This window comes from Natrix helvetica, assembly GCF_964273705.1.
Source record: "Natrix helvetica genome assembly, chromosome: 1".
NCBI lineage: Eukaryota > Metazoa > Chordata > Lepidosauria > Squamata > Natricidae > Natrix > Natrix helvetica.
In genome coordinates, this window is record NC_138548.1 from 25,539,205 (window position 1) to 25,565,034 (window position 25,830).

At 40.6% G+C, this 25,830-nt stretch overlaps 1 protein-coding gene across 1 annotated transcript in view; it reads right to left on the reverse strand.

Moving 5' to 3' along the window:
* The window catches only part of MDGA2 (MAM domain containing glycosylphosphatidylinositol anchor 2), a 624,733-nt gene that overhangs the window by 410,836 nt on the left and 188,067 nt on the right, over positions 1–25,830 (reverse strand). The window contains exon 2 of the mRNA XM_081938341.1: positions 5,281–5,420. Coding sequence (XP_081794467.1) covers positions 5,281–5,420 — 140 coding nt within the window. The remainder of the gene's footprint in view (positions 1–5,280; positions 5,421–25,830) is intronic.

Genomic DNA, 25,830 nt, shown 5'->3' on the forward strand with positions numbered 1-25,830 from the left:
GAGGCAAAGAACTTATTCAGCTTCTCTGCTATTTCCTTTTTGCCTCCGAGCCACTTTTCATCATCCGAGGGACCAACAGATTCCCTGTCTGGATTCCAGTTATACCCATTAGGTCAATAGTGTCTTCTAAGATCAGGCATTCCTATTCGCCTATTTTAGCCTGCAGGCTTCCAGCATTTGTATGCAAACACTGAAACACAGCATATTTAGCTACATTCTTTTTATTCTTTTGATTTTTTTTAGCTGCTTTCTTTCTAGCACTCCCTAGAAATATCTAAATGTAGCATGGCATCCGTAGCCTTCAAATCAGATAGGCAGTCACCATGCATTCTGCCAGATATCCAGTTCCCTTCATATCTAGCTTAGAATGCATATATTTATTTAAATTTAATCTATGTTTATGCTGAATGTTTAAATATACTTGGTAAGGTCAGTTCTATTATTTCTTTTTCTTCCTCTTTGCATATTTTAGACAAGTGTCACTGTTTAAGTTTGAATGTTAGCCCCTCTTTTTTCTTAAGGGCTCTCTGACTACACCCTATAGTTCCGTGATGGCGAACGTATGGCCTGTGTGCCACAGGTGACACATGGAGGCTTCTCTGCCGGCACGCGAGCCCCAGCTGAGCTCCACCAACCATGAGCCGCCAACCAGCAGATTTTTGGGTCTCTGCAAAACACTATGCAAGTCATCGATATACATCTAACAAGAACAGGAAGTCCCTCACAGGAGCAGATAGAGGGAAATCCTAGAGAGACAGGAAATGCATCACTGAACAATGGAGATGAATGCTAGAGAGGAATAAAGCTGCATACAAGGCCGACATAACTCCTGTAACAGTGTAGGCATGCACGGGGGGGGGGGGGGGGAGCGTAGGAGGTTACCCCCTTGTACCCCATTTTTGGTCCCAGGATGCTTCAGGCAGGCCTGCTAGGCTCAAAATGGGGCACCGGGGGTGGTGGTCGCATGCGCATGTGCAGGGAGAGGACATGCTGTCATGCGCACTCGTGCACTTTAGTCATCACTGCTATAGTTGCTAGGATGCTGGACATTTGGTAGTTAGTCCAACCCAGAAAAAACATTCAGAAATACAGGTAGTCCTTGACTTATGACCACACTGCAACTGTCCCAGTTACAAATATGAACCATCTGCATATTGATCATGTGACCATAAGGATGCTGCAATGGTCATAAATGTGAAAAATAGTCATCAATCATTTTAAGTGCCATTGTAACTTCGAACGGTCACTAAGTGAACTGTTGTAAGTTGAGGACTACCTGCATTCAGAAACTCACCAAATGCAGATAAAATCTCCCTCAAAATTAACTCTTCTTCACCTTTTATTAATGAGCAACTTCCATCCACGTTTCCCTGTTTAGTATTCTCTACTAGATTTCTGCTCTAACGGATTCCAAGAAACATCAGCATCAGCTTTCGCCAGCCGATAAGTGAGTATCTCCTAAGCACTGTTTAGGGCAGACCCTTCGAATGGTGCGGGATTAGGAATGGATTTCCAGAGGTAAAACATTGCAGACCACAGGAACCAGGCCTACCACTCTGGTGACCCTGAGGACACAGATAAACCTCCAAGTGCTTCAATGACCCTATAAAAGGATGCAAATGACCATCTGTCTGCAAGGAATATAAATCCTTCCATTCCCCACTATCCAGTCAGAATTGAAGAAGCTTCTTGGATGAGAAGGGAAACGTCTTCAAAAAATAAAGCAAGAAAGTCTAGTTGCCTCCTGAAAAAGCACCTTTGGGATAACTAAAGGTAAAGGTTCCCCTCACACATATGTGCTTGTCATTCCTGACTCTAGGGGGTCAGTGCTCATCTCCATTTCAAAGCGAACCAGCGCTGTCTGAAGACATCTCCATGGTTGTGTGGCCGGAATGACTGAACACCGAAGGCGCACGAAACATCTTCCCACCAAAGGTGGTTTCTATTTTTTTACTTTACATGTTTTCAAACTGCTAGGTTGGCAGAAGGTGGGACAAGTAATAGGAGCTCACTCTGGTGAGCGGTGTTAGGGATTCAAACCACGGAACTGCCAGCCTTTCTGATCGACAAGTTCAGCATCTTAGGCACTGAGCCACCGTGTCCCTAGAATTGAGACAACTAAACACAGCTAGTTTGTTGTTCTACTCAAACTGTTTTTGTGCAAGTGTTTTGTGCGACTGTTCAATGAAAGCTTGACTGTCAGATGATATTTCTGGATAGTTGGGCTCCTTATGGACAAGGCTTTAACACATTTCAGAAGGAGTTGGATGTGGACTTAGCACTGTTCCAGACAAATACCAAACCTCTGCTGAGTTTTGCAATATTCCAGAAAAAATACGAAATCCATACTCAAAATGTATAACAGCAGCTGACAAAATTGTGTGCTGCTTTGCCGAAGAGGAAAGCAAACTGCACTTTTCTAAAGCAAAGATGAACCTCAAGGAGTGCAGGAAATAGACATGTCAACCAACTCATTCATTTTATGGTTCTACAGGGAGCGTTGAATAGATTCCTGCACTGAACAAGGGATTGGATGAGAAGGGACAAAAGCTGTTTTCTAGCTTATGCACAATCGGATGTAGTTATATAAGTTATGCAATGGATATAATTATAATAAGATATAATGGACCAAATCTTCTAATGAGTAAATAAAGATTGAGAGTGGCTTTTGGCTTTTGGATTAAGATCAAGTTAAAAATTCTTCTGAGATGCCTGGCAGTTGGGACTTGGTTTTATAAGAGCTTTAGTTTCATAATTAGCCAGCCTAGGGTTTTCATTATAAAAGAAAAGTAGTCATTGTTGATGTCAATGCTGAAACAGTAATTATGCATTGGCCATGGACTCTAAATAGCTTTCTGGGACCTCAGTCACTTGACCCCTGGAGTGCTTCTGGAATTCCCCCTGGATTCCATTTCTATTTGATGCCTTTGTCTATTATTAAAAGAGATGTTGGATTGCCAGTGAGTCTATGACCTTGCTTACAATTGAATGTGAGTTCCTGACTACTTTGCAATGTCCTGAGCTAGCAGAGGTCAAGACTAGTGAGTCAGCCTGATGTATCAAGAGACTTAGTTCCTCACCTTCTGTTAGCTTTGAACGTGTGTCTCATTCCTATTTCATTGATAGTGGATGGAAAGAACTAAGTTCAGGCAGCAAATTCTGAACTGTATAGATTTTTCCCCTCTATATGTAGCCTTTAATTGTGCAGAAGCACAATTAAAACTGGACATGGACATTGGCAACAAACTGATATTTCTGATCATTAGTTCCACTTTAATGGACACTAGTTCTTTCCAATTGCTACCAGAAATTAAGAATAGGCAAATAATCAGGATCAATGTAAACCATGAACAGGACAGCGAAAATGACAATCTACAATAAGTGGATTGAATTTATATTCCCAAGTGTCTACCTTTAAACTAGATTGAATCTTTTGTTTCTAAAACCATAGAACAGAACCTATGATTACTTAGGTTTTTTTTTAAAAAAAGTTTGCAACCACCACTCAGCAGATAGAATGACCAAGCAATCCCATACTTTGACTCGATCACATGTTTAATATAACATAAAGGCAAAACTTATTCAAGGTTTCTTCTTTAAATCAGCTTCAGAAGGAACGTTCCCAGTAATATGAACATTTGAAGCATAGAGGTAATTCTTGATTTATATCCATTCATTTAGCAACCCTTCAATATTACAATGGCGCTAACAAAAATTGCTTATGACTGATCCTCATAGTTATAACCATTGCAGGAGAGGGGAGGGAATGGAGATTTTACAGTATCCTTCCCGTGGAGTGTGGTGGGAATGGAGATTTTACAGTACCCTTCCCCTGCCATGCCCACAAAGCCACACCCACCATGACACGCTCACAGAATCAGTGGTAAAAAAAATTGAATCTCACCACTGACATAAATGCCACCATGCATTCTTGGATGACAAGTGGGATAGGAATCTTAATAAACTAAGAAATATATCAGTAACAATGTGCCCCTTCAGAGAGAGCAATACGAAACCCTTTACATTTGTTGTGTTTTCTGTTAGCTTTTAAATGTAAAGTAATCTAGTTAGCACTTCCAAAACTAATACATAAACTCGGTTCATTGATTCATTGATGCGGAAGATTTCTGCACTTCTTTCAATATCCGAGGGTAATACTCTTAATAAAAGCAATGGCTTTAGAATTTTAAAAATAGACACAATATTGTGTGTGTTAAGAGCAATACTGAACAAAAGGCGAAGTTGTCTGCCAAAACATCGTTATTCAGTGCAATATTTGTGCATGAAAACCAGAGATGGAGAACTGGTAGCGGAAATTTTGAATAGCTTGGAGAACCAGCAAATAGGCTGGCCCTGCCCCCGCTGCCTCCCAGCCTCTGAGATTTTGCACTATCCTTCCCCTGCCATGCCCACAAAGCCACACCCACAAAGTCACACCACGCCCACAAAGCCACGCCCACAGAACCGGTAGTAAAAAATTTCAATCCCACCACTGATGAAAACAACTAAAAATGCAGAACTGAGACAAAAAAAAGAGGAAAGTTAAAATAAATGCAATTCTCTTTACTTAGAGTTTCTTGCTTTCAGGCACTGTAGTCACAATTCACCCATGTTCATTTAGTTGCTCTTTAATGCTGACCATTTAGGGCTACTGTTTACACTTTTCAATGAAACAGCCATTCAGAAACACTTACTCTCTGGTCAACAAAAATAAACACCAAACTAGCAATTAAACCATGATTTTTTTCACGCAAGGCAACCGGAGAAATGCTATTAAAAAGCAATCCAAAGGGCAGTTTAGAAAAACAGCAGAGATAAACCCAGAACTCCTTAAAACACCACACAGTATCAGAAATGCCATAGCATTAAAAGCCCTGATGTAATATAAAGGACAATGTGAGATTTAAAAAGCTGAAATCCTTCTTCTTCCAGGATATGATATTCCCCTTCTAAGAACATTGCAGTGTTGATACCCGTTTCCCTTACTTGGCTTTGAATGGTAGAATTCTGAATCTCTATCAAAAATATTTGGATCCAATCTGTACAAATGATTCTTTATGCAATCAAAGTACACCTAAACCCTACATTAATATTACCATGTATCTCTGAAAACATCCTAGAAAAATCTTGCTATCATAATCCTGGGAAGACATACAGTAGCTCTCGGTGGCCAACTCGCTACCATTTTCTGAGTAGCGAGTCTAAGGTAGATAACAAAAAACCATGGAAGAGAAAATCAGGGTGGATAGACCATTCAAATCATCACAGCAGGAGGCTCACCTGTGGCCGGGGATGGCCTGTAACCAAACACGTCAGCTCCAGGGTCTCCCCTTCACGGATGGTGTACACTCTTTCTGAATACCGCTCCTCCTCAATGTTACAGGCGAGGCCCGAATGGATAATCCTCACTGTGGGTGGGGCTGTAAAGACAAGCAAAAGGAAAACTCAACAGTTGTAATGGACTGTGAGAATAACTGAGGAATAGAAAGATGAGCTGCATTCAAGACAGTGGGGAAAGAAATCTGAGCCCAAAGCAAGGAACGTAATTTGAAAAAGCGCCTCAGATTTGACTCCCCCCAAGCTCTCCGAGCTCTCTTGAATGTAAAAGCAGCAAAAAAAAGGAGCGTCCAGATTTGCAAGATTCTATTACTATAACTTTATAATACAAGTAACATTCTTCTTCTATAATCATCTTTCAGCAGGGAATAAAATCTGATCAATATTCACTAGTCTTCAACAGCAAAGCAAGGTGAGACCTAATTACTGCATGGATGAGAAACCACTAGGGAATTCCAGGGGTTAGGGTGAAACTGAGAGATGAAAGCAGCTGGAGGAAGGAAATAGCAAATACAGGTAGTCCTGACTTACAACAGTTCATTTAGTGACCATTCAGTTACAACGTCACTGAAAAAATTGACTTAATGGGAGTTTTTCACACTTACGACCATTGCAGCACCCCCATGGTCACATGATCAAAATTCCAATATTGGCAGCTGACTTATATTTATGATGGTTGCAGTGCCCCGGGGTCATATGATCACCTCTTGCAACCTTCTAACAAGCAAAATCAACAGGGAAACCAGTTTCCCTTAAAGACCCCTGTTACTAGTGTACCAACTGCAGTGATGCAATTCAATACAATACAATAGCAGAGTTGGAAAGGACCTTGGGGGTCTTCTAGTCCAACCCCCTGCCCAGGCAGGAAACCCTATAACAGCGATGGCGAACCTTTTTTGGCTTGCGTTCCACAAGTGGGGGGAGCGCAGGGGGGTCGGGTGCGGGCGTGCCGCACCCATAATGCAACGCGCAACCCCCCCAGTGTGCATGCGCGCACAATGCGCAACCCCCCCATTTTTACATGATATTTTTGCCCTCCCCAGGCTCCAGAGGCTTTATAGGAGCCTGGGGAGGGCGAAAAGAGCCTCCCCCGCCCCCTCGGAGGCCCTCCGGAGGCTTCAGGGACCGTCCGGAGGCTTCCCTGAAGCCTTCGGAACGCTTAAAACCACATTCCGAGCAAACCGGAAGTGACTTCCGGGTTGCTTGGAGGGTCGTTTTAAGTGCTCCGAAGGCATCAGGGAAGCCTCCGGACGGTCCCTGAAGCCTTCAGAATGCTTAAAACAACCCTCCGAGCAACCCGGAAGTCACTTCCGGTTTGCTCGGAGGGTGGTTTTAAGCGCTCCGAAGGCGTCAGGGAAGCCTCCAGATGGTCCCTGAAGCCTTCGGAACGCTTAAAACGACCCTCCGAACAACCCAGAAGTCACTTCCGGTTTGCTCTGAGGGTGGTTTTAAGCGCTCCGAAGGCATCCAGGAAGCCTCCGCACAGTCCCTGAAGCCTCGGGGGGGGGGAGGCTCTTTTCGCCCTCCCCAGGCTCCTATAAAGCCTCTGGAGCCTGGGGAAGGCAAAAAATAGCTTTTAAAAAGGTGAACTCAGTTGGCCAGCGCGCACATGCGCACTGGCCAGCTGACAGGACAGCGCCTCGCATGCCCTGACAAATGGCTCCATTTGGTTCGCTATCACTGCCCTATACCATTTCAGACAAATGGCTATCCAACATCTTCTTAAAGACTTACAGTGTTGGGGCATTTACAACTTCTGGAGGCAAGCTGTTCCACTGATTAATTGTTCTAACTGCCATGAACAATTAATCAGTGGAACATTCCCTTAACAACCCTTAACAACCCTTAAAATTCCCTTAACAACTGTGACAAGAAAAGTCATAGAATGGAGCAAAACTCGCTTAACAAATGCTTCGCTTAGCAACAGAAAATTTTGGACTCAATTGTGGCTGTACGTTGAGAACTACCTGTATGCAAGAAGAAATTTCACTATGTATGTTTGTGTATACTTATATACATACACATAAAGGTAAAGGTTCCCCTCGTACATATATATGCTAGTCGTTCCTGACTCTAGGGGGAGGTGCTCATCTCCGTTTCAAAGCCAAAGAGCCAGGGCTGTCCAAAGACATCTCTGTGGTCATGTGACTGGCATGACTAAATGCCGAAAGCGCATGGAAAGCTGTTACCTTCCCACCAAAGGTTGTCCCTATTTTTCTACTTGCATTTTTTCATGTTTTCGAACTGCTAGGTTGGCAGAAGATGGGACAAGTTGGGAGCTCACTTCATTACGCGGCACTAGGGATTCGAACTGCTGAACTGCTAACTTTTCTGATCGACAAGCTAAGCATCTTAGCTGCTGAGCCATACATACATACATACATACAAACATAAGTCCATCATACATAAGCATTCATAAGTGTTCTGACCCCCCCCCCTCGCTCTGGTATACCAAGTCAATCCGACACAAAGTCTCTTCCAGATGTTTATTGACATACAAGTTCAACCTTGGCAGCAATCCAGCCTGCCAAGGTCAAGATAGCACTCTGGGCAGAAATCCAGCTACAGCGACACCCCTTGGCAGCAATCCAGCTACCAAGCTCCAGATAATCACCTTAGCAGCCCTCCTGCCTGCCAAGGTCCAGGGAACAGGTTGGCAGCAATCCAGGTAAACCCTTTGGCAGCAATCCAGCCTGCCAAAGTACGACACAGATCTGAGCTTCTCCAACTCCAATGATCAGTTGATTCCTGCAAAGGGTGTGTACACAAGCAGTCCTTTTATAGTCTGGAGAGGAGTCTAATGATCAGCAGCTGAGAGCAATTACCTCCTGTAATTGCTCAATTGCTCCTTACGCCAGGTAGCACGCCAGTAACGAGCATCTAATAGCTCACTGCTGATGTCTGACTCACTGTCCCGTGACTCCTCCCCACTGCTCCAAGGCATGACATCAGGAGCCCCCTTCCTTTGGCTTTCACCACTGCTCCATGCTTCAGGCGCCTCCTGGTGGCCAACCAGCCTCTCTGCGCCCTGCTCAGAGTCGGAACCCTGTCTAGGGTCCTCCACATCCTCCTGAGCCGACTCAGAGGGACCCACGCTGTCGGAGTCTGGTGGCAACTCCAACAGCTCCTGCTGGGCCACAACACATAAGCATACATACACATACACATAGAGCTCCTAAATAAATATATAGGTTGAGAAAATGCCATGTATTTAGCAATATTGTTTCCCCTGCAAAGTATTAATGGATAAGGGTGGCATTAATCACCGTGTTATTAATCTCCAAAATCCCCGGAAGGAAACTTTATATTTTTAATTTTAACTCAAGGTATTTTTCCTCTTAATTTACACAAAATTAACTTTTCATTATTCTTCCTTTTTCATTATATATGCTGCTTGAAATGTATTATCTTGCTCATTACCCAAGCAAAGCGCTTTAATGAGGACAATAAAATTAAGAAGTCGGCATGATGGGGATTCATCCTCTTTTCTTTTTATACAACCCATAATGAAAACCTGGCTGCTGTCGATGGGACAGACTTCCTGATTGCCTGTTGTAGATGCAGAGATTACAAGATTCAATCATCATTAAATAAAGTTAAGAGCCCTCCACGTGTCTTAATTTCACCAGGCAGCTGAGTTCTAATCCTTTTTTTGGGGGGGGGACATAGAATGTGAAACATTAACTAAGTCTCCATACAATTTAGTGTTAATTTTCAGTCCAGGTTTAACCAGGTGAGGATCATGAGTTGTTCTGACCTAGGCTTCCCCAAAAACCACAAGGCAGAATCCTAGTCCCGACTAAACAAATGTCAATTCCTCTCATTCACATTCAGCAAGGGCTAGGAAACAGGCTTTCAAAGGAATATTTATGACTACAGACCTTATCTATCTTGGAAAGCTGCCATGTAAATATTTTCCAAATGAGATGCTGTGCAAGGAAAGACTGGGCACAGAGTCCCTGAGATTCACGGACAGATCTTCACACTCATGAAACAAATGAACGACCAAACAAATGAATTGTTTCCTGCAAAGGCACACTCCCCTTTCGCTCCCCTTTTATTTCCTATGGAAGGAACCAATCACCTTCCACCCGTGACTTTACTCCCAAGTCTACCATGATTTCTGAGTTGTTCTTTTCTTATGGCAGCTCTGCGCATGCGCACACTGGGAAAAGGCCAGGGATGGGTTGCTGCTGGTTTTACTACCAGTCCGCAATCCCCAGACAATGTGCACGTGTGTGTGTGCTGTTAAGTGTAAATCGTTCTTTGCGCATGCGCAGAACAATTTACACTGAACTGCACATATTCAGTCACTAAAAACTAAAATGGCTGTGGCCCGGCGGCAGCAAGGGGACCGGTTCAGCAGCACGGCAGGCCTGGGTCACTGCTGGTTCTGTGACCCAGGCCTGAATTCTACTACCAGTTCAGCTGAACTGGGCTGAACTGGGAGCAACCCACCTCTGGAACAGGCTCTACCTGTTCCTCTTCCTCATTGCTGTCTAACTCCATAGGCACCTGATCTCTGCCAGACAGCTTCAACCCCCATCTCTGCCTCCAATGCAGAGCCCTCATCCAAGCCTTCCCCAGCCTCCAGAACTGTCCCATGCTCCTCCGCAACCTCCTCACTGTCCGACTCTGGGGCCAGCTCCACTGACCGCTGGCAGGCCACAACATGTGTGCTACAGAAGTTATTTTTTGTGGGGGGGGGGAATTCTATTGGATATAAAATAGAAGAAAATATTTTTTAAAAAAAATAAATCTACACAGACTGCCTATTTTTGAAATGTCAAGCAGGGACTAAAACCAGGATATTTAGCAATTCCTGGCTAAGCCATTATAAAACAATGCTGGAGTTCACTATTGCTCAAGTCACAGCTTGAAATAACTAGAGAAAAAACGGGTGGAAAATTCCCTCGATGTGCCATAGAAAGAGGGATGGGGAGATGACACCCAATAATAATATTTGTCTTGCGACTAAGAAAATATCAAGCATCAATCAAAGCACTGCAGCAGCGTCCGGGGAATGAGTGAGCCAGGTGGCAGAGAAGGTGAGTACAGACAGGCTTGGTGGAAAACTTCAATATTCATATGGGTCCACAGAGGTATATAATGTGCCACAAACAGTCTGCCAGCAATATTATGCTCAGTTCTGAGCTTAGTTGTTTGCTTGCACACCTCATTTCCTAATTTGGTAACTTCATCAGAGTGAGTAAGTATACGGAGTAAGTTATCTGCTGGACTACGTTTCAATAAGGACATCTACTCCTTCTACCAAATTGGATAGAGTAGACATGCTTCCAGCAGTCTGCTACCAGTTTGGTGAGTCTGCTACCAAGTGCATGGATGCATGCTTGAGGTTTGCCCGGGCAGAGCTAAAAAAGGAACATTTTGAAGTCTTCTGAGTCTGCAAAGATAAGTAGAACAGCAAGAGGAGGAATCCGCTGTGCCATGTCATTTAGATTAGCTAGAAAGCAGGAAATCCAGCGATTCTAGCTAACATAAATCATGTGTCACAGCTGATTGTCGTCCAGTTGATAGTCAGAAATATGGTTCACCTGAACCGGTAGCATTTTTTTACTACCGGTTTTGATGAACTGGTCTGAACCAATAGCATTTTACCCCCACATGCTTCTTGCGTTGAATGTTTTGCATGCTTTCGCTTTTGCTGTAACCACTTGGGAATTAGGGAGGGAGGATGGGACATCTGGATAGACTCCCTCTCAAGCCAGTTTCATCCTGTTACTCAAGGTTGCAAGGCCTCAAGGAAGATCTCTTCTCACCATCCAGTCTCGGAGTTCTCAAAACACCTTTGAGGCATTTTATTGTCTACCAGTAGACATGGGGCATTGGGGTGGGGGGTTGAAGGGAAATTTCAGACCCCGCCTGATGTCTCTGCAATCACTGTCTCTCAGTAAAAGTTCCTTTTGAAATGCAAATTGTTTCAAGAGTCATGCTTTCCTGAGAAGTAGCTGAGGCAGGTCCTTACACATGCCCAATGGAGAACGTATGGCATGCATGCTGGAAGTGGCATGCAGAGTCATCTCTCCGGGCATGAGATCCATCACTCATTGCTCTTCCAGGTTCTGGAGTAGGCCAGCTGGTCTTCATGCACATGGGTGTATGGAAACTGGAAGAGAAGCCGCCCAGTGCACATGTGCATGCCGAGAAGATGATCTTCTTGTTTGCAGCACGTGCATGCACGCCGGTCACCTGGTCCTTCAATTTCCTGTGCTTCCGTGGGTGTGAAGACCAGCTGGCCGTTGCGCTGGAACACAGAAGAGCAACGGGCAATGGCTTACATGCCCGGGGAGGTGGCTCTGTGTGCCACTTCTGGCACACGTGCCATAGATTCGCCATCATGGGTATGCATCCAGGCCAGCTGGTCTTCACGCATGCATGCGTGCCAGAAAGTGGAAGACCAGGTGGCCGGCATGCAAATATGCACCGGGCAGCTGCTCTTCCAGTTTCTGGCACATGTTCACACACGCACTCCCGTTTTGGCACTTGGTGCCGAAAAGGTTCGCCAACACTGCCCTAGCCCCGACCCTTAAATATTATCAGCTTATGGGGAATTAGGAAACATGTGTTTTCAATAGCAGCCTCTACCATATGGAATACCCTTCCCTCTGAAGTTCGGCAGATCTCCACTCTCTTAGTCATGGCATTTCCCCCCAAGCCTTGGCATAGATTGAGATGGGTGAGAAGATTTTCTGAGAGACTGCATCTCAGACATATAATGTTGGTCCCAGCTGTTCAATGTTTATGGTTTTAGTATATTTCTGTATTATGTTTCATTATTAATATTGTTTTTATTGCTAACTGGGAGCCACCTAGAGTTCAATTTAAGATGGGCAGCTATATGAATGTTTTAAATAAATAATCATTACCTAGTTGGGTAACGATATATCTACAAGCAAACATCCAACTCAAGAGAACACCAAGAACTCCATAGTCCAGCCCTGAACTACAAATATTCTCTTCTATTATGCTCACCCTTGTCTTCTGAATTTCTGTCCCCATTTGACTTAAAGATATAAAATAAATGAGAGTGGATTTCTGAACTCTGCAAACAAATCAAGCATCGCGATCAGTGGTAGGATTCAATTTTTTTACTATGGGTTCTGTGAGCATGGCTTGGTAGGTGTGGCAGGGGAAGCAAACTGTAAAATCTCCATTCCCATTCCAGGGGAAGGTTACTGCAAAATTCCCACTTCCTCCCGATCAGCTGGGACTTGGGAGGCAGAGGATAGACGGGGTTGGGGCCAGTCAGAGGTGGTATTTTCCAGTTTTCTGAACTACTCAAAATTTCCACTACCGGTTCTGGCGAGAACCTGCTGAATACCACCTCTGATTGTGATAGATGACAACAGTGAACTGTATTTATTTGATTTGGGCTTCTATGGTCAAAATTTGAAACCCATAAAATATTCTGAATTATGCATCTGAAAATGAGTGTATGCTGTATGTGGAAAGTTGCATGAAACCAGAAAATGTAAACATCCAAATGGGGGGAAACTGTATAACAAAAGTAACTTTTGAGGAATCACAAAAATTACTATTGATCCAAGGGAACCAGAGGAAATAGCAGCTGGTGAAATCTAGCTCAAAAATACTCATCTTTGAGTTGACTTTTTCCAAAAATCTCCTTCTAATTTATCCATTACCTCTAATTAAAGGCAATTCAGATGACATCAATCTCAAAATGTTAAGCAGGGTTAGGACTTATTAGGGTTTACATAGGAGAACAATTCCAGAGCAGCAGTTTAGGGTGAGAAGTACAAAAATACCTTAGAAAAATACAATTTTCAGACAACTTTTGTACCGTTGCAAAAAAAAGGCAATGTAGATATTGCCAATCACGTAGAATCAAGTTTATTTCAAAGGCATCTTTATCCTGCTGATGAAACAAGCACATTCCTTTTAATTATAACATCAAAAATACGATTTTTATTAAGAAGCAAAAACTATAAACAATATCAGATTCCCTGTTCCTAGTCTCAGCATTGGGATGCTTAGGTTTGAAACTCAGCACTTTTATCCCAGGTGGATAAAGGCAGATTGCTGCAACTAAAGGGGAAATTGCCTAATGCCTACATCCCAGGATATTGCTTATTGCAGAACTTTTAGATTGAGTCCCAGTAGGAAAAAACAAAACTGAGCAAAAATCTAGCAAATCAGTTTGGAGCCGTGAACACATCCATTTTACATGAATCTATACCAAGAGATAGAATACAGGTAGTCCTCAACTTACAACCACAATTGAGCCCAACATTTCTGTTGCTAAGCGAGATATTTAAGTGAATGTTGCCTCACTGTATGACCTTTCTTGCCGCAGTTGTGAAGTGAATCACTGCAGTTGTTGTTAGTGACATGGTTGTTAAGTGAATCTGGCTTCCCCATTTGAGTTTGCTTGTTAGAAGGTCACAAAAGGTGATCACGTGACCCTGGGACATTGCAACCGTTATAAATATAAGTCAGTTGCCAAATATCTGAATTCTGATAACGTGACTATGGGGATGCCACAACGGTTGTAAGTGTGAAAAGCAGCCATAACTCACTTTTTCCAGTGCTGTTGTAACTTTGGTCACTAAATGAACTGTTGTAAGTTGAAGATTACCGGTACACATAGAATCTACACACACATCAATACACAGAAGTGGGCAGAAGTAACAAACTGAATTTTAACCATAGATGAAGTGTAAAGGGTTAAGCAATAGAATAAGATTTTGCAAAGGGGGGGGGGGGAGTAGTATCACTTTGAACAACTATCTATTACTCTATTACAAGCAAAATTTTAATGAAACAGCTTTAAAAACCAGTGATTTATATTGTACAATGAACAGATGATTGAACTGCGCATTTGAATTAGCCGAATGTTTTATTTTGTATTAGATTTGCCACCAGAATAAGAGATTCCATTAGAGTTGAACACTGTATTTTCATCCCATTTGCCAACCAGTCTCTGCCTAACAGCCTAATTTCTCCTCCACAGAGAGGTTGTAAATAATAAAAGATATGACAGTAGGATGAACCAAGTGTACCAGCCTGAGCTTCTGGAAGAAAAGAGGGATAAATGTAATAGCACAATAAATAGCTTCAGTCCATTGTTTATGAAATGTAACTTTTTTTCAGCACTGTCATGATTTTGAATGATTGCTAAACAAATGGTCATACGTCAAGAAAGGACTATCTCCATTTTTTAATGTAAGCTGCCACAGTCATTTTGGAATTGAGCAACTATTCTAAATATTATTAGTGTATTAATTAATAATGGTCAGGGTAAAGATTTAACAGCTGACCAGCTGCTACAATGATGTAATGTGGGAATGAGTCAGCAAGGTTTTGGGGCTGATATCACTTTAAGAGCCTGTAATAAAAAGAGGCCCTGTTGGAGCATATCTCTCTCTCCATGTTTGCTTCCGTGCTATAATTGCTGATTGCTGTTTGTTTAAGGTCTGACTAAAGTATGTGTATGTATATATTCTTTGTAGATAAAACCGCTACTGAAATACAAAACTCTGTTTACTGTACTTAGTCCTGGGTTGTCTCACATAGTCACACTGTGTGCCCTTTGACAATAAGTAATCAGATTTCAGTTCCAGCTCCAATGGCCAGTACGTCAAAGCTATCCATTAGAATATGATTCACTCTTTATTATAACAAAGTTTTATTGGTTTTTATACATATATAGGAAATGGATATACAGAAAATTTTGGCAGCTTCCACACTGGTGGTATAAATCCATCCAAGAAAAATCACAGGTTTAACAATCTTAAAAGCAAAATATAAAAGAAAGCAGTAGACAAGGTCTCATTCTATATTGTCAACCATGTGTTCATTCATTTTTCTTTGTCACTTTCTATGATATCACCAATTACTATTATTTTGAATAATTTTATTTTTGTGATCTGAGCCTTTTCGATATTGCTCCTTCTTCCCTGCCCCCAGAGGAAGCCTCGCCCCCCCCCCTCCTTATCTTGCATCTTACTCTCCCTTCCACTATCCTCACTGAGTTCATCCCCTGGGAGAGAGAGATGCTTCTTGATGAAGGCTTCCACCTCCTGCACTGTATTAATTCTAATCCTGTTTCCCTCCCAGAAGATCAACATTCCCTCTGGCAGTAGCCATCTAAACCAGATCCCTTTTATATATATATATATATATATATATATATATATATATATATATATATATATATATATATATATATATATATATATATATATATATATATATATATATATATATATATATATATATATATATATATATATATATATATATATATATATATATATATATATATATATATATATATATATATATATATATATATATATATATATATATATATATATATATATATATATATATATATATATATATATATATATATATATATATATATATATATATATATATATATATATATATATATATATATATATATATATATATATATATATATATATATATATATATATATATATATATATATATATATATATATATATATATATATATATATATATATATATATATATATATATATATATATATATATATATATATATATATATATATATATATATATATATATATATATATATATATATATATATATATATATATATATATATATATATATATATATATATATATATATATATATATATATATATATATATATATATATATATATATATATATATATATACACATACATACATACATACATACATACATACATACATACATACATACATACATACATACATATATATATATATACATATATATATATACATACATACATACATACATACATACATATATATATATATATATACATATATATATACATACATACATACATACATACATACATACATACATACATACATACATACATATATATATATATATATATATATATATATATATATATATATATATATTTGATAGGAAGGAGTACTTCCTCCTTCTCTCTCTTATTTTTTTTTGGAAGAATATGATTCACCTTGTTTCACTCCAGAACACAGTACAAATTATTTCCACAATTGTAGAAAGTTTCTCACATCATAATGGCAAACAGATATTCATGAATGAAGGTGAATATACGTTTCCCGGGATAATGTTTCAGGACCAACCCAGATTGGATCCTGCAGCAAATATAGTCCTTGATGGCTTATAGCTTGGAACTTGGATATCAACGGGACCCTATTCTCCCAATTATGTCATCCCAACATATTAGATCTTGTAGGGCTGAGCTGCTAGAGGTACCACCTCTAGCACCTCTTAATTTTATTATGACTATTCCTATTTATTGTACTATGCAATTTTGACACCTCCTCCGTGAAATGTTTTAATTGTATAATATGTGTTTTATTTATTGTACGCCGCCCCGAGTCCCTTCGTGGAGAGGGAGCGGCTAACAAATCTAATAAATTCAAATTCAAATTCAATTCACCCTTCCAGAAAGTGAAGAGAGCTGAACTTAGATAGGACTGCTAGAGGAAATAGCTCCTACAGAGATGCAAGTTGCTCCATTCCTACTGGTTTTTAAGAAGCAATTAAAAACCATTATTCCAGAGTGTGTCTTTCATGGTTTTGTTGTCTTAATTTACTGTGCAAATTTTCTTCTTCTTCTTTTCTCTTTTATTTGTCGTTAGTTATGTTGATGTTCTATGTAGATGTTTAAATTGTCATTTTGTTGTCTTCATTGTAAGCTGCTAGCAGTCATTTGATTATGGCGGAGTATAAATCCAAGCATAAAATAAAAGTATAAAAGTTAAATACCACCAGTGGTAATTAAGCTGTATATCTTTTTTTTTTCAGTGTCAATAGAACCATGGATGACATAGCAACTGTATCAAATAGGGATCATGCAAATTTTATTATCCCCAATATGCTAAGGGTTTGTTTAATTATATAGTCCTTGGTTTTTTTTATTCTACAGCAAGATCAACAAATCAATTGTAAAAAAAAAGTAATGATGAAAATGTTCATTTCTCTGTTCCACTTTCCAGAACCCATAAAGATGATGGATTAAACCTTATATAATATCTGGACCTCTTCAAGCTGTCGTATGACATTTTCAGTTTAATTAACACAATACAATTAGCCATTAACTTTCATTATGGAGCTGCTATTTGGTAAGGAACCGGAGAGAACCAGACAATCTCTCTCTTTTCATTTTTTTTCAGCTTTAGTATGCTTGGTCTGGATTAGCACAATGGTAATATTTCATTCTATATTTTCTCCAATGTGTTTAATAAAATTTGACAGAAGTAATGATGACCTTTTTAAATTTTTGCAAAGAAGCAAAATTCTGGTAAAAAGATTGTTTGAAGTCCAGGATTCTTGCATTCATGTTAATTGTTAGGCATGCATTGGAAACAGAAAGCTATACATGCCTTAGCCCAGTGATGGCTAACCTTTTTCTAAAGGTGTGCTAAAATTGTGTGCATGCATGTGTGCCCACCCACTTGCACATGTGTGCATGATGCCCCCCCCATGTGTGCATGCGACACCACCACCCATGCATGCGGGTGTGACCCTCTGTGCAGGGAGGGGGATTTTCACCCTCCCCAGACTCCAGAGACTTTCCTGAAGCCTGGGGAGAGTGAAAATGGCCTCCTCTGGCTCTCCGGACATCGAAGGCTAAAAATCAGCTGACCGACTCGTGCATGCACACTGGAGCTGAGGGCAAATATGGCTCCTCATGCCACCTTTGGCACGTGTGCCATAGGTTCACCATCATGGACTCAGCCCAACTTATTTCACAAGGTTATTATTGTTGTGGGGAAAATAGGAGGAGGAGGAGGAAGTATTAAGTATGTTCAGAACCTTGAGCTTTTTATAAAAATAATAAAGGCAGGATAAAAAATAGAAAAATAATAGTCTATCATCTTTCAATGATTTATAACTTTCTCAATTTCTTAGACTTCAGTTAAATCTAACCCCTAACAAAGTAAAGTTACATTATGATTCAGCAAACTGGAATCAAAAAGATTCTAAACAGAAGGGAAAAAAATACCCATAAGCCTATTATTGATGCTATTTAATACTGGGACTTACAGAATCAGATAAATGAGGTGTGTGTGTGTGTGTGTGTGTGTGTTGTATTTCGTGAAGGCTCCTGGGGTGGAGCTGAAAGGCAAAAAGGAAGAGTATGCTCCCTCCCATATTTGGGCATACCAGGTGCTTTGACATAACACTAAGTATGTGTGTGTGTGTGTGTGTGTGTATGTATTTATGTATGTATGTATGTATGTATGTACATGTACGCACACGCACACACGCACACATACATACATACACACCAGTGACGTGCAGTCAGGTGAGGCAAGTGAGGCACAGCCTCACCACTCTCATCATGAAAAAAAAAAGTAAAAGGAAAAAGCTGAGCTAGTTGCTGCCTCACAGTGGATGACTCTGCTTAACCTCACTGGTGCTCTCCCTCTCCAAGTGTAGTGACTTCCTCCCCAGGGCCCCCATTCATTTCTCTCTCTCACACACACACACAGCTGGATAAAACTATATAAAAATCTAGCCCAGCTTCACTGATTACAAGTTTGAAAAGACAACGTGGCTCCACCTGCAATCAAACTACACTTGGGGAGGGAGAGCACAAGCGAGCACTGAGGAGACCACAGGAGGAGGCAGGAAGCCAGGCAAAGAGCCATGCTGTAGCACACACACTTTCCCCCAGCCTCTTTCTTTTGGAAGGCTCGGCTCGGCTCCCCTCCGGCTTCTCTGCCTCTCCTCTCACCCCAGCCTGCCAGCAGGAGGTGGTGGGTGGGCTTTATTGTGTTCCAGGCATTTCCCACCCAGACAGCAGGCTGCATTTGCAGTGGTGGAGGTGTTTGGGAAAGGCAGCAGGGGAATGGAGGGGGGGGGGTGGCAGAGGAGCTGCTTTCAAGCCACTGGAAAAGATATCCAATCCAACTTTTGTGTGTGTGGGGGTTTGTTTGAGAGTGAGTGAGAGAGGGAAGGGGGTAGGAGAGATAGTCCAATCCAACTTCTGGGTGTGTGTGCACGTGTGTTTGAGAGAGGGGGAGGAAGGGAGAGAGGGAGGAAGCAGGGGAAGGAGAAGAAAAAGAAAAAGAAAGAAGGAGCAAAGGAGAAAAACAAATGCTGTCGCTTTAAATTGGAACTGAGCATGCCTGGCTGTGGAATTCTGGGAGTTGAAGTCCACAAGTCTAAAAATATTTGAAACCCAGCACTGTGTCAGTGCCTCACCAGTCATAAACCTCACCGCACATCACTGATACACACACACACACACAGTGTATATAGTTGCATCCTCACATTTCATGTAACCATCTAAGACACAACATTTCTCATTTGCTCTCCCTTCTTCTTATGGAACATGCATATTGCCATCTTTGTATAAACATCACACCTGGCCATATTATGATATCCTGGGACATGTTGTGTTTTCTAAATCAAGACAATTTTGACTGAATCAGTAAGTTGTGATTTATTATAATGGATGATCCCAGTCTCCATTGTTTTTTGCTATGACACACTCTTTTTTATTATTTATATTATATCTCCCTACACCCTGGAAGACACAAGGAAATTAGCAAAGGTTAAAATCTCAACTAAAGAATGAAAAGTTTCAAAACACACTGTGAAATCTATCTGAAAACTAATTAAGACCGACCCAGAAATCCTCATAAAATGGACAGTAGCAACTATTATTTTTTTTTTACTTATATCTCATCTTTATATTTTTTACAAACAGCTCCAGAGATCTAACATAACCAACACACCTTCCTCTTCCTATTCTTCCCACAACAACTCTGTGCAGTGAGTTGGGCTCAGAGAGTGTGAACTAGTTACCTGAAATGCCTTTAATTTGCTTTCATTTATTTTCCTCTTCAAAGCTCTGCTTTGCAGAATTATATGCTAAAGAATGGCAGCTTATGTGACAGGACCTTAAGAAATCTCACAAATAAAATCATAAGCCCTGGGGCAGATAGCTCTGTCTCATGATTTCCCATTAGACTAATACAAATAGAAACGACCCTTTCTATCCTGAACTTCCCAGCAGCAAGCGATGGAACAAATGCAAACAGTCAAATTCCATCATTTCCGTATACCTGCTTTGGAGTGGAACAATCTAACCACGGGGAATGCCATCAAGCCAAACTGAGAAGGCTATCAAGCAGCTTTTTAATCTTATTTTTGACTTGCCGCAAAGCAAAAATGCTTTCAGGCATTCAAAGGCTGAATTTTACCAGCTCTACAAAACAAAATTGAAGACAACCTTCACACTAAATCAAACTTATCTTCCTATAAGTAGGTTCATTAACCTAGAACAAGGGCAGGTATCTTAGCTTCCTCGCTGTTCCTCTGCATCTATGCATGAGGGAAAACTGTTTTTAAAAGATGGATGTTTTCTAATCAATGGGCAGTAGGCTTCATTCACGCTTGGGTGCTAGAGCAAATCACACGGCAAGAGGAGGATTCTTACAGATGTGGGCTGAATGGTACAAACTCATGTCATCTGCCTAAACAAATGATTGTGCGATCTACAATTTTATAACTAATATATTTAAATTGGGTTTACAAAGGCCAAGTTCAGCCAGGTAATCTATCAATATCCCACTGTCATTAAGAGGACTGATGAATTATGTTGTCTCTTAAAAGCTGTAAGAGGGTTAAATCTGTACTTCCCCACTCCCAGCCTACAACATTAGTAAGATCTTGAAATTGGTTTACAGGGATATTATGCTCAGATTATCCAGGGTTCTCCTGTCTTTAGGTATTGGGACAATGTATTGTGCGTTGCCCCTCACATACACCCTCTCAAAAAGGAAAAAAAAACTGAACCCTTATATGGAAGCTTGCTATTTTGCTGATATTAATCAGAACATGTTCCTCTCATATTTTTCATCTCATATATTTTTCAAGACATTTCTTCTGAGGCATGAAACAGAGGCTGGCGCACCCAAATCACCGAACAAACTGTAACTATGGTGTTCCGATAACATGCAGTCTTCAAGCAGATAAACTATACCAGGGGTATCAAACTCAAGGTCCGTGGGCCAGATCCGTCCCGCAGAGTGCTTAAGTCTGGCCCGTGGGGCCACTCTGGAAACAGTGAAGGACCAGCCTGCTGCCTCTGCTAACAAAAGCAGAACTCAGGAGGATTATGCGTGCTCCCCAGGCTCCATTTTCAATGGCAGAGGGCTAAAAGAGTCGGTCATGGCTGAAAATGGGGCTCAGGGGGCCACACGTACACCCCAAGCTCCATTTTGACTGTCAGAAGGCAGCAGGGCAGTTGTGACTGAAAACAGAGCTTGGGAGTCTGTTTTCACTGGCAGAGTGCTTGGGCCACCACAGATGCCCTCGTCACGAGTGATGTCAAGCTGGCCAGGGCCACCCCAGCCCCCGAGGTCAAACACAACTCTGATGCGGCCCTCAATGAAATCGACTTTGACACCCTTGCACTATGGCTGAACATAAAAGCTTGGTTCTAACTGTAAACAGAGCAGAATTCCCACAACATGCTATATTACAAACTATGCAATCCAAATTTAGTCTAATCGAGCATGTCGTTCAAATTTAGCCAGAATGTAGAGTCTGGAAATAGTGAAATATTAGGAAGACTGACAAAGAACACTGTTCTCTCCATGATATTATCAGATATTGTGAGATCTGATCTAGAAGCGTTCTCAGATAATTTCTATTCTTTTTCAGGTCATGCAGTCTTTTACTAATAAAAGAGAGATTTAAAAAAACACCTGGATTCCCCACCCCCTCTTTTCCACACAGAAAAATAGATATGCTGATTATTTATTTCATATCCTGCCTTTTTATTTTTGTAAACAATTCAAAGTGGAGAACATATCTAATACTTCTTCCACCTCCTCTTTTCCCCACAACAACAACCCTGTGAGGTAACACACTCTCTTCGTCTGACTGAGAGTGATTGGCTCAAGGTCACCCATTGCTTGTATGGCCAAGGTCAGACTTGAACTTCTGGTCTCTTGGTTTTTAGCCTTCTCCCTTAGCCAATAGACTAAACTGGCTCACCATTATTATGAGTAGAGTAGAGTAGAGTAGAGTAGAGTAGAGTAGAGTAGAGTAGAGTAGAGTAGAGTAGAGTAGAGTAGAGTAGAGTGGAGTGGAGTAGAGTAGAGTAGAGTAGAGTAGAGTGGAGTGTTATATCATATTATATTGCATTATATTATAAAATATAAATACCTATTTAAGTTATGTAGACTATTGCCACAATTGAAATTTGGGTCACCAATTCAAAAATCCATTAAGAGTAGGAACAGGAAGGGTATTATTAAACAAAGGAAGTATTTAAAATGTTACTTCTAATCTAAAATAGCCTAATTGTGGCATTGTCCATGCATTGCCCTAATGAAGAGTAATCTAGTTTTACAAGAAGCATGTCATAATATGATTGACATGAGGGTGCTTAAATTTCCAGAATATATCAGATATTCCAGTAATTCTTAATCTGTCAGGAGACATGTAGTATAGAGATCCTATATTTTAGCTCTAAATAGGAATTTTTTTAATCTGTGGAAGGAGCAAAGGAGTAAACCCAAAAATGCAATGTGTTTCATTTGCACAACCTAAATCAATTGCACAGGCTGCTTAGTTTGAGAGCCATACCTGTGATAAAGAACTTGGAAGAGTAGTTAATTAAAAACTCAATATGAATCAGCAATGGGATACAGCTGCAGAAATGGTAAATACAATTGTAGGTTGCATCAACAAATATAGTTTCAAATTCATAGCATATAATGAATTCAAATTCATATCTTCCTTTGGTCTGATTACTCCATGATAAAATATTATATCCAGTTCTGGGAACAATGATCACAGGAAGAATTCTCAACAGATTCAGAAAAAGGCAAGAAAGATGATTGGGGAATACAGTAAACATTAAGTCCTATGTAGACAGACTGCTGAAGCAGAGGGGCATGTTTCATCTTGTAAAGAAAGATTTGAAGAGAGATATGAGAATGCTCTTCAAATGCAGAGAAAGATATCACACAAAAAAACCCTAAATCCTGTTCTTGGTAAAGTACTGGGAAGCAGATTCTTCATGAAAGTGAGGGGGAAAAAATTATTCACCACAACAGTTTGAAAGTAGAAGCAAAGACAAAGGGAAGTGGGGGTTCCCGTCACTGGATATGTTTAGAAGAAGTTGGAAAACTGCCTGCAGTGGCTACCTCAGACTGGATTGCCACACAAAGCAGAAGAATTGTCTCCAAACCTAAACTGCCCCTTTGGGTGCTGTTTGCCACCTGAAGACAGTCTGTCATGTTTGATTTATGACAAATGCAATCTCCAACTTACCCAAAGCTATGCATGTTCCAAAAGTCTATCATTGGGACTACTTCCCTGCCAGCTGCCAAATCTACATTACTGTACACAATATTTGACAATCTCCAATCTCATGCTTCAGCCCAAATATTTACTTGATGCCAAGCAGCTGCTCTATTCATAACTTTCTAATCAAAAGGGAAATTTGTCAAATGTGACGTTAGCAAAGCAGAACATCTATGATGAAGACAAGACTACGGGTGAGGTTTTTAGCAGTTTATTATCAGATAATCAAAATCCCAAACTGGGCATGATTGCCTGTTATGTGTTCAGATCAGATGCACTTAGCACAGCTTGAGAGACAATTCAGTATGCAGCACAGCTATTGAATGCCTGTATTATTACTGCCGATCAAAGGTATCCTTTATAATTAAAGTGTTCCCCACAGCTGTTTGCTAAGAAACATTGAAGAAATACATCACATTAAAGCAACCATGAACTATGTTCACAAAAGTCACATTTTCTCTATGCTGGATGAGGATCGCTATTTTTAGAAAACAATTTTTGTTGACCTGTGGGCTTCCTATGATGAATGAATAAAATGTGATGTGAACAAATCTGCCTCAGGTTTGTCTTTATAAATCTAAACCGAGGCAGACTGCGTACAGGCTGAGAAATGGGATGTCATATCCAGGACAGAAGATAGTGGCCACAGCTCCAAGGCATTGAGGAACAAGAGTTTGAACCAATGAAGCAATGGGTTCTTTGGGATTGAACCTCATCCAGAATAAAAACTGCTGGTGACCTTCTACCGCTGCACCATGGATAATATTTTAACTTACTGCACCTGTGTATGGTTTGCCAATTGCACAGTGGCAGATAGGACAGCCCTCCAGAGGGTTAACTTCATTGCCCAGAGAATCATTGGTTGCCCTCTCCCCTCTTTGGAAGAGGTTTATAGATCCCGCTGCATTGAGAAAGTTCAAAACATTCTTAAAGATGCATCTCATCCTGGGCACCCTTTTTTTGAACTATTACCCTCTGGCAGACGGTACAGGACAATAAAAACAAGGACAAATAGGTTGAAAAACAGCTGCTATCCCAGACCAGTATCTGTATTAAATTCTACTGTATAGTGCAATATTAACGCAATATCAGGGGTTTTCAATTCAATTGTATAGAATGTGAAGGATGTGTCTTTGTGTTTTTATTTTCATAGTTATAATGTACACTGAAGATGGCATTTAATTTTGTTGTACAATGTGCAATGACAGTAAACTAAACTAAATATCAGTGCCTGTTTCTTCCCATAGAAGATTCACAATAGGAGAATGGCAAACCAGCCAAGGCATGGCCAAATGATGTGTTCCTTGTGGGGACAATATGAAACTGAATATAATATGTAGATCTTCCCCCACCCATCAACCCCTTCTCTTTTTGTTTCAGCCTTTGGAGAAAAATAAGAGGTATTCATGTTTAAAGAGGCTTCAATTGAGGATTTGGCCTTCTTTGATTCATCTCTCTCTTTGTCAGACTCAAGACTTCTTCAGGCATCGTAAAACTAGAACATGAATATGACCCTGGTGAGATAGTAATCAAATTGCATCTTTTCTCTGCAGAAGTGTACATGCTGAATGAGAATGTTTGCAGGAGTGTGGTTTTCATATGAACAAATGAATTTTTTAAACAAGACATGGAGTAGGGCTTATAATGTTTATCTATTAGCTCTCACATGAGCCAAGATTTCTCTCCAGCCAGCATTTGCACTCAGCTGTAAGATACAGACTTTGTTTTGTTGTTGTTAGTTGAGAAGTCATGTCCCACCCATTGCAACTCCATGGACAACGTTCTTCCAGGCCTTCCTGTTCTCTACCATTCTCTGGAGTCCATTTAAGCTCACGCCTACTGCTTCAGTGACTGCATCCAGCCACCTCATTCTCTGTCGTCCCCTTCTTTTGCCTTCAATCTTTCCCAGCATTAGGCTCTTCTCCAGTGAGTCCTTCCTTCTCATTAGCTGGCCAAAGTATTTGACAGGCTTTGTTTAAATGACCCTTATCCAGAGTCCTCATGTAGGGATCACTCCAGATTATGGAGCACCTAACTAGGTCTCCATATGCTGAATGACCACAATGAGGGAAATGGTATGAGCTAGAGTATCTCATTGATATGGTTATAACCTGGCTGTTATTAAGC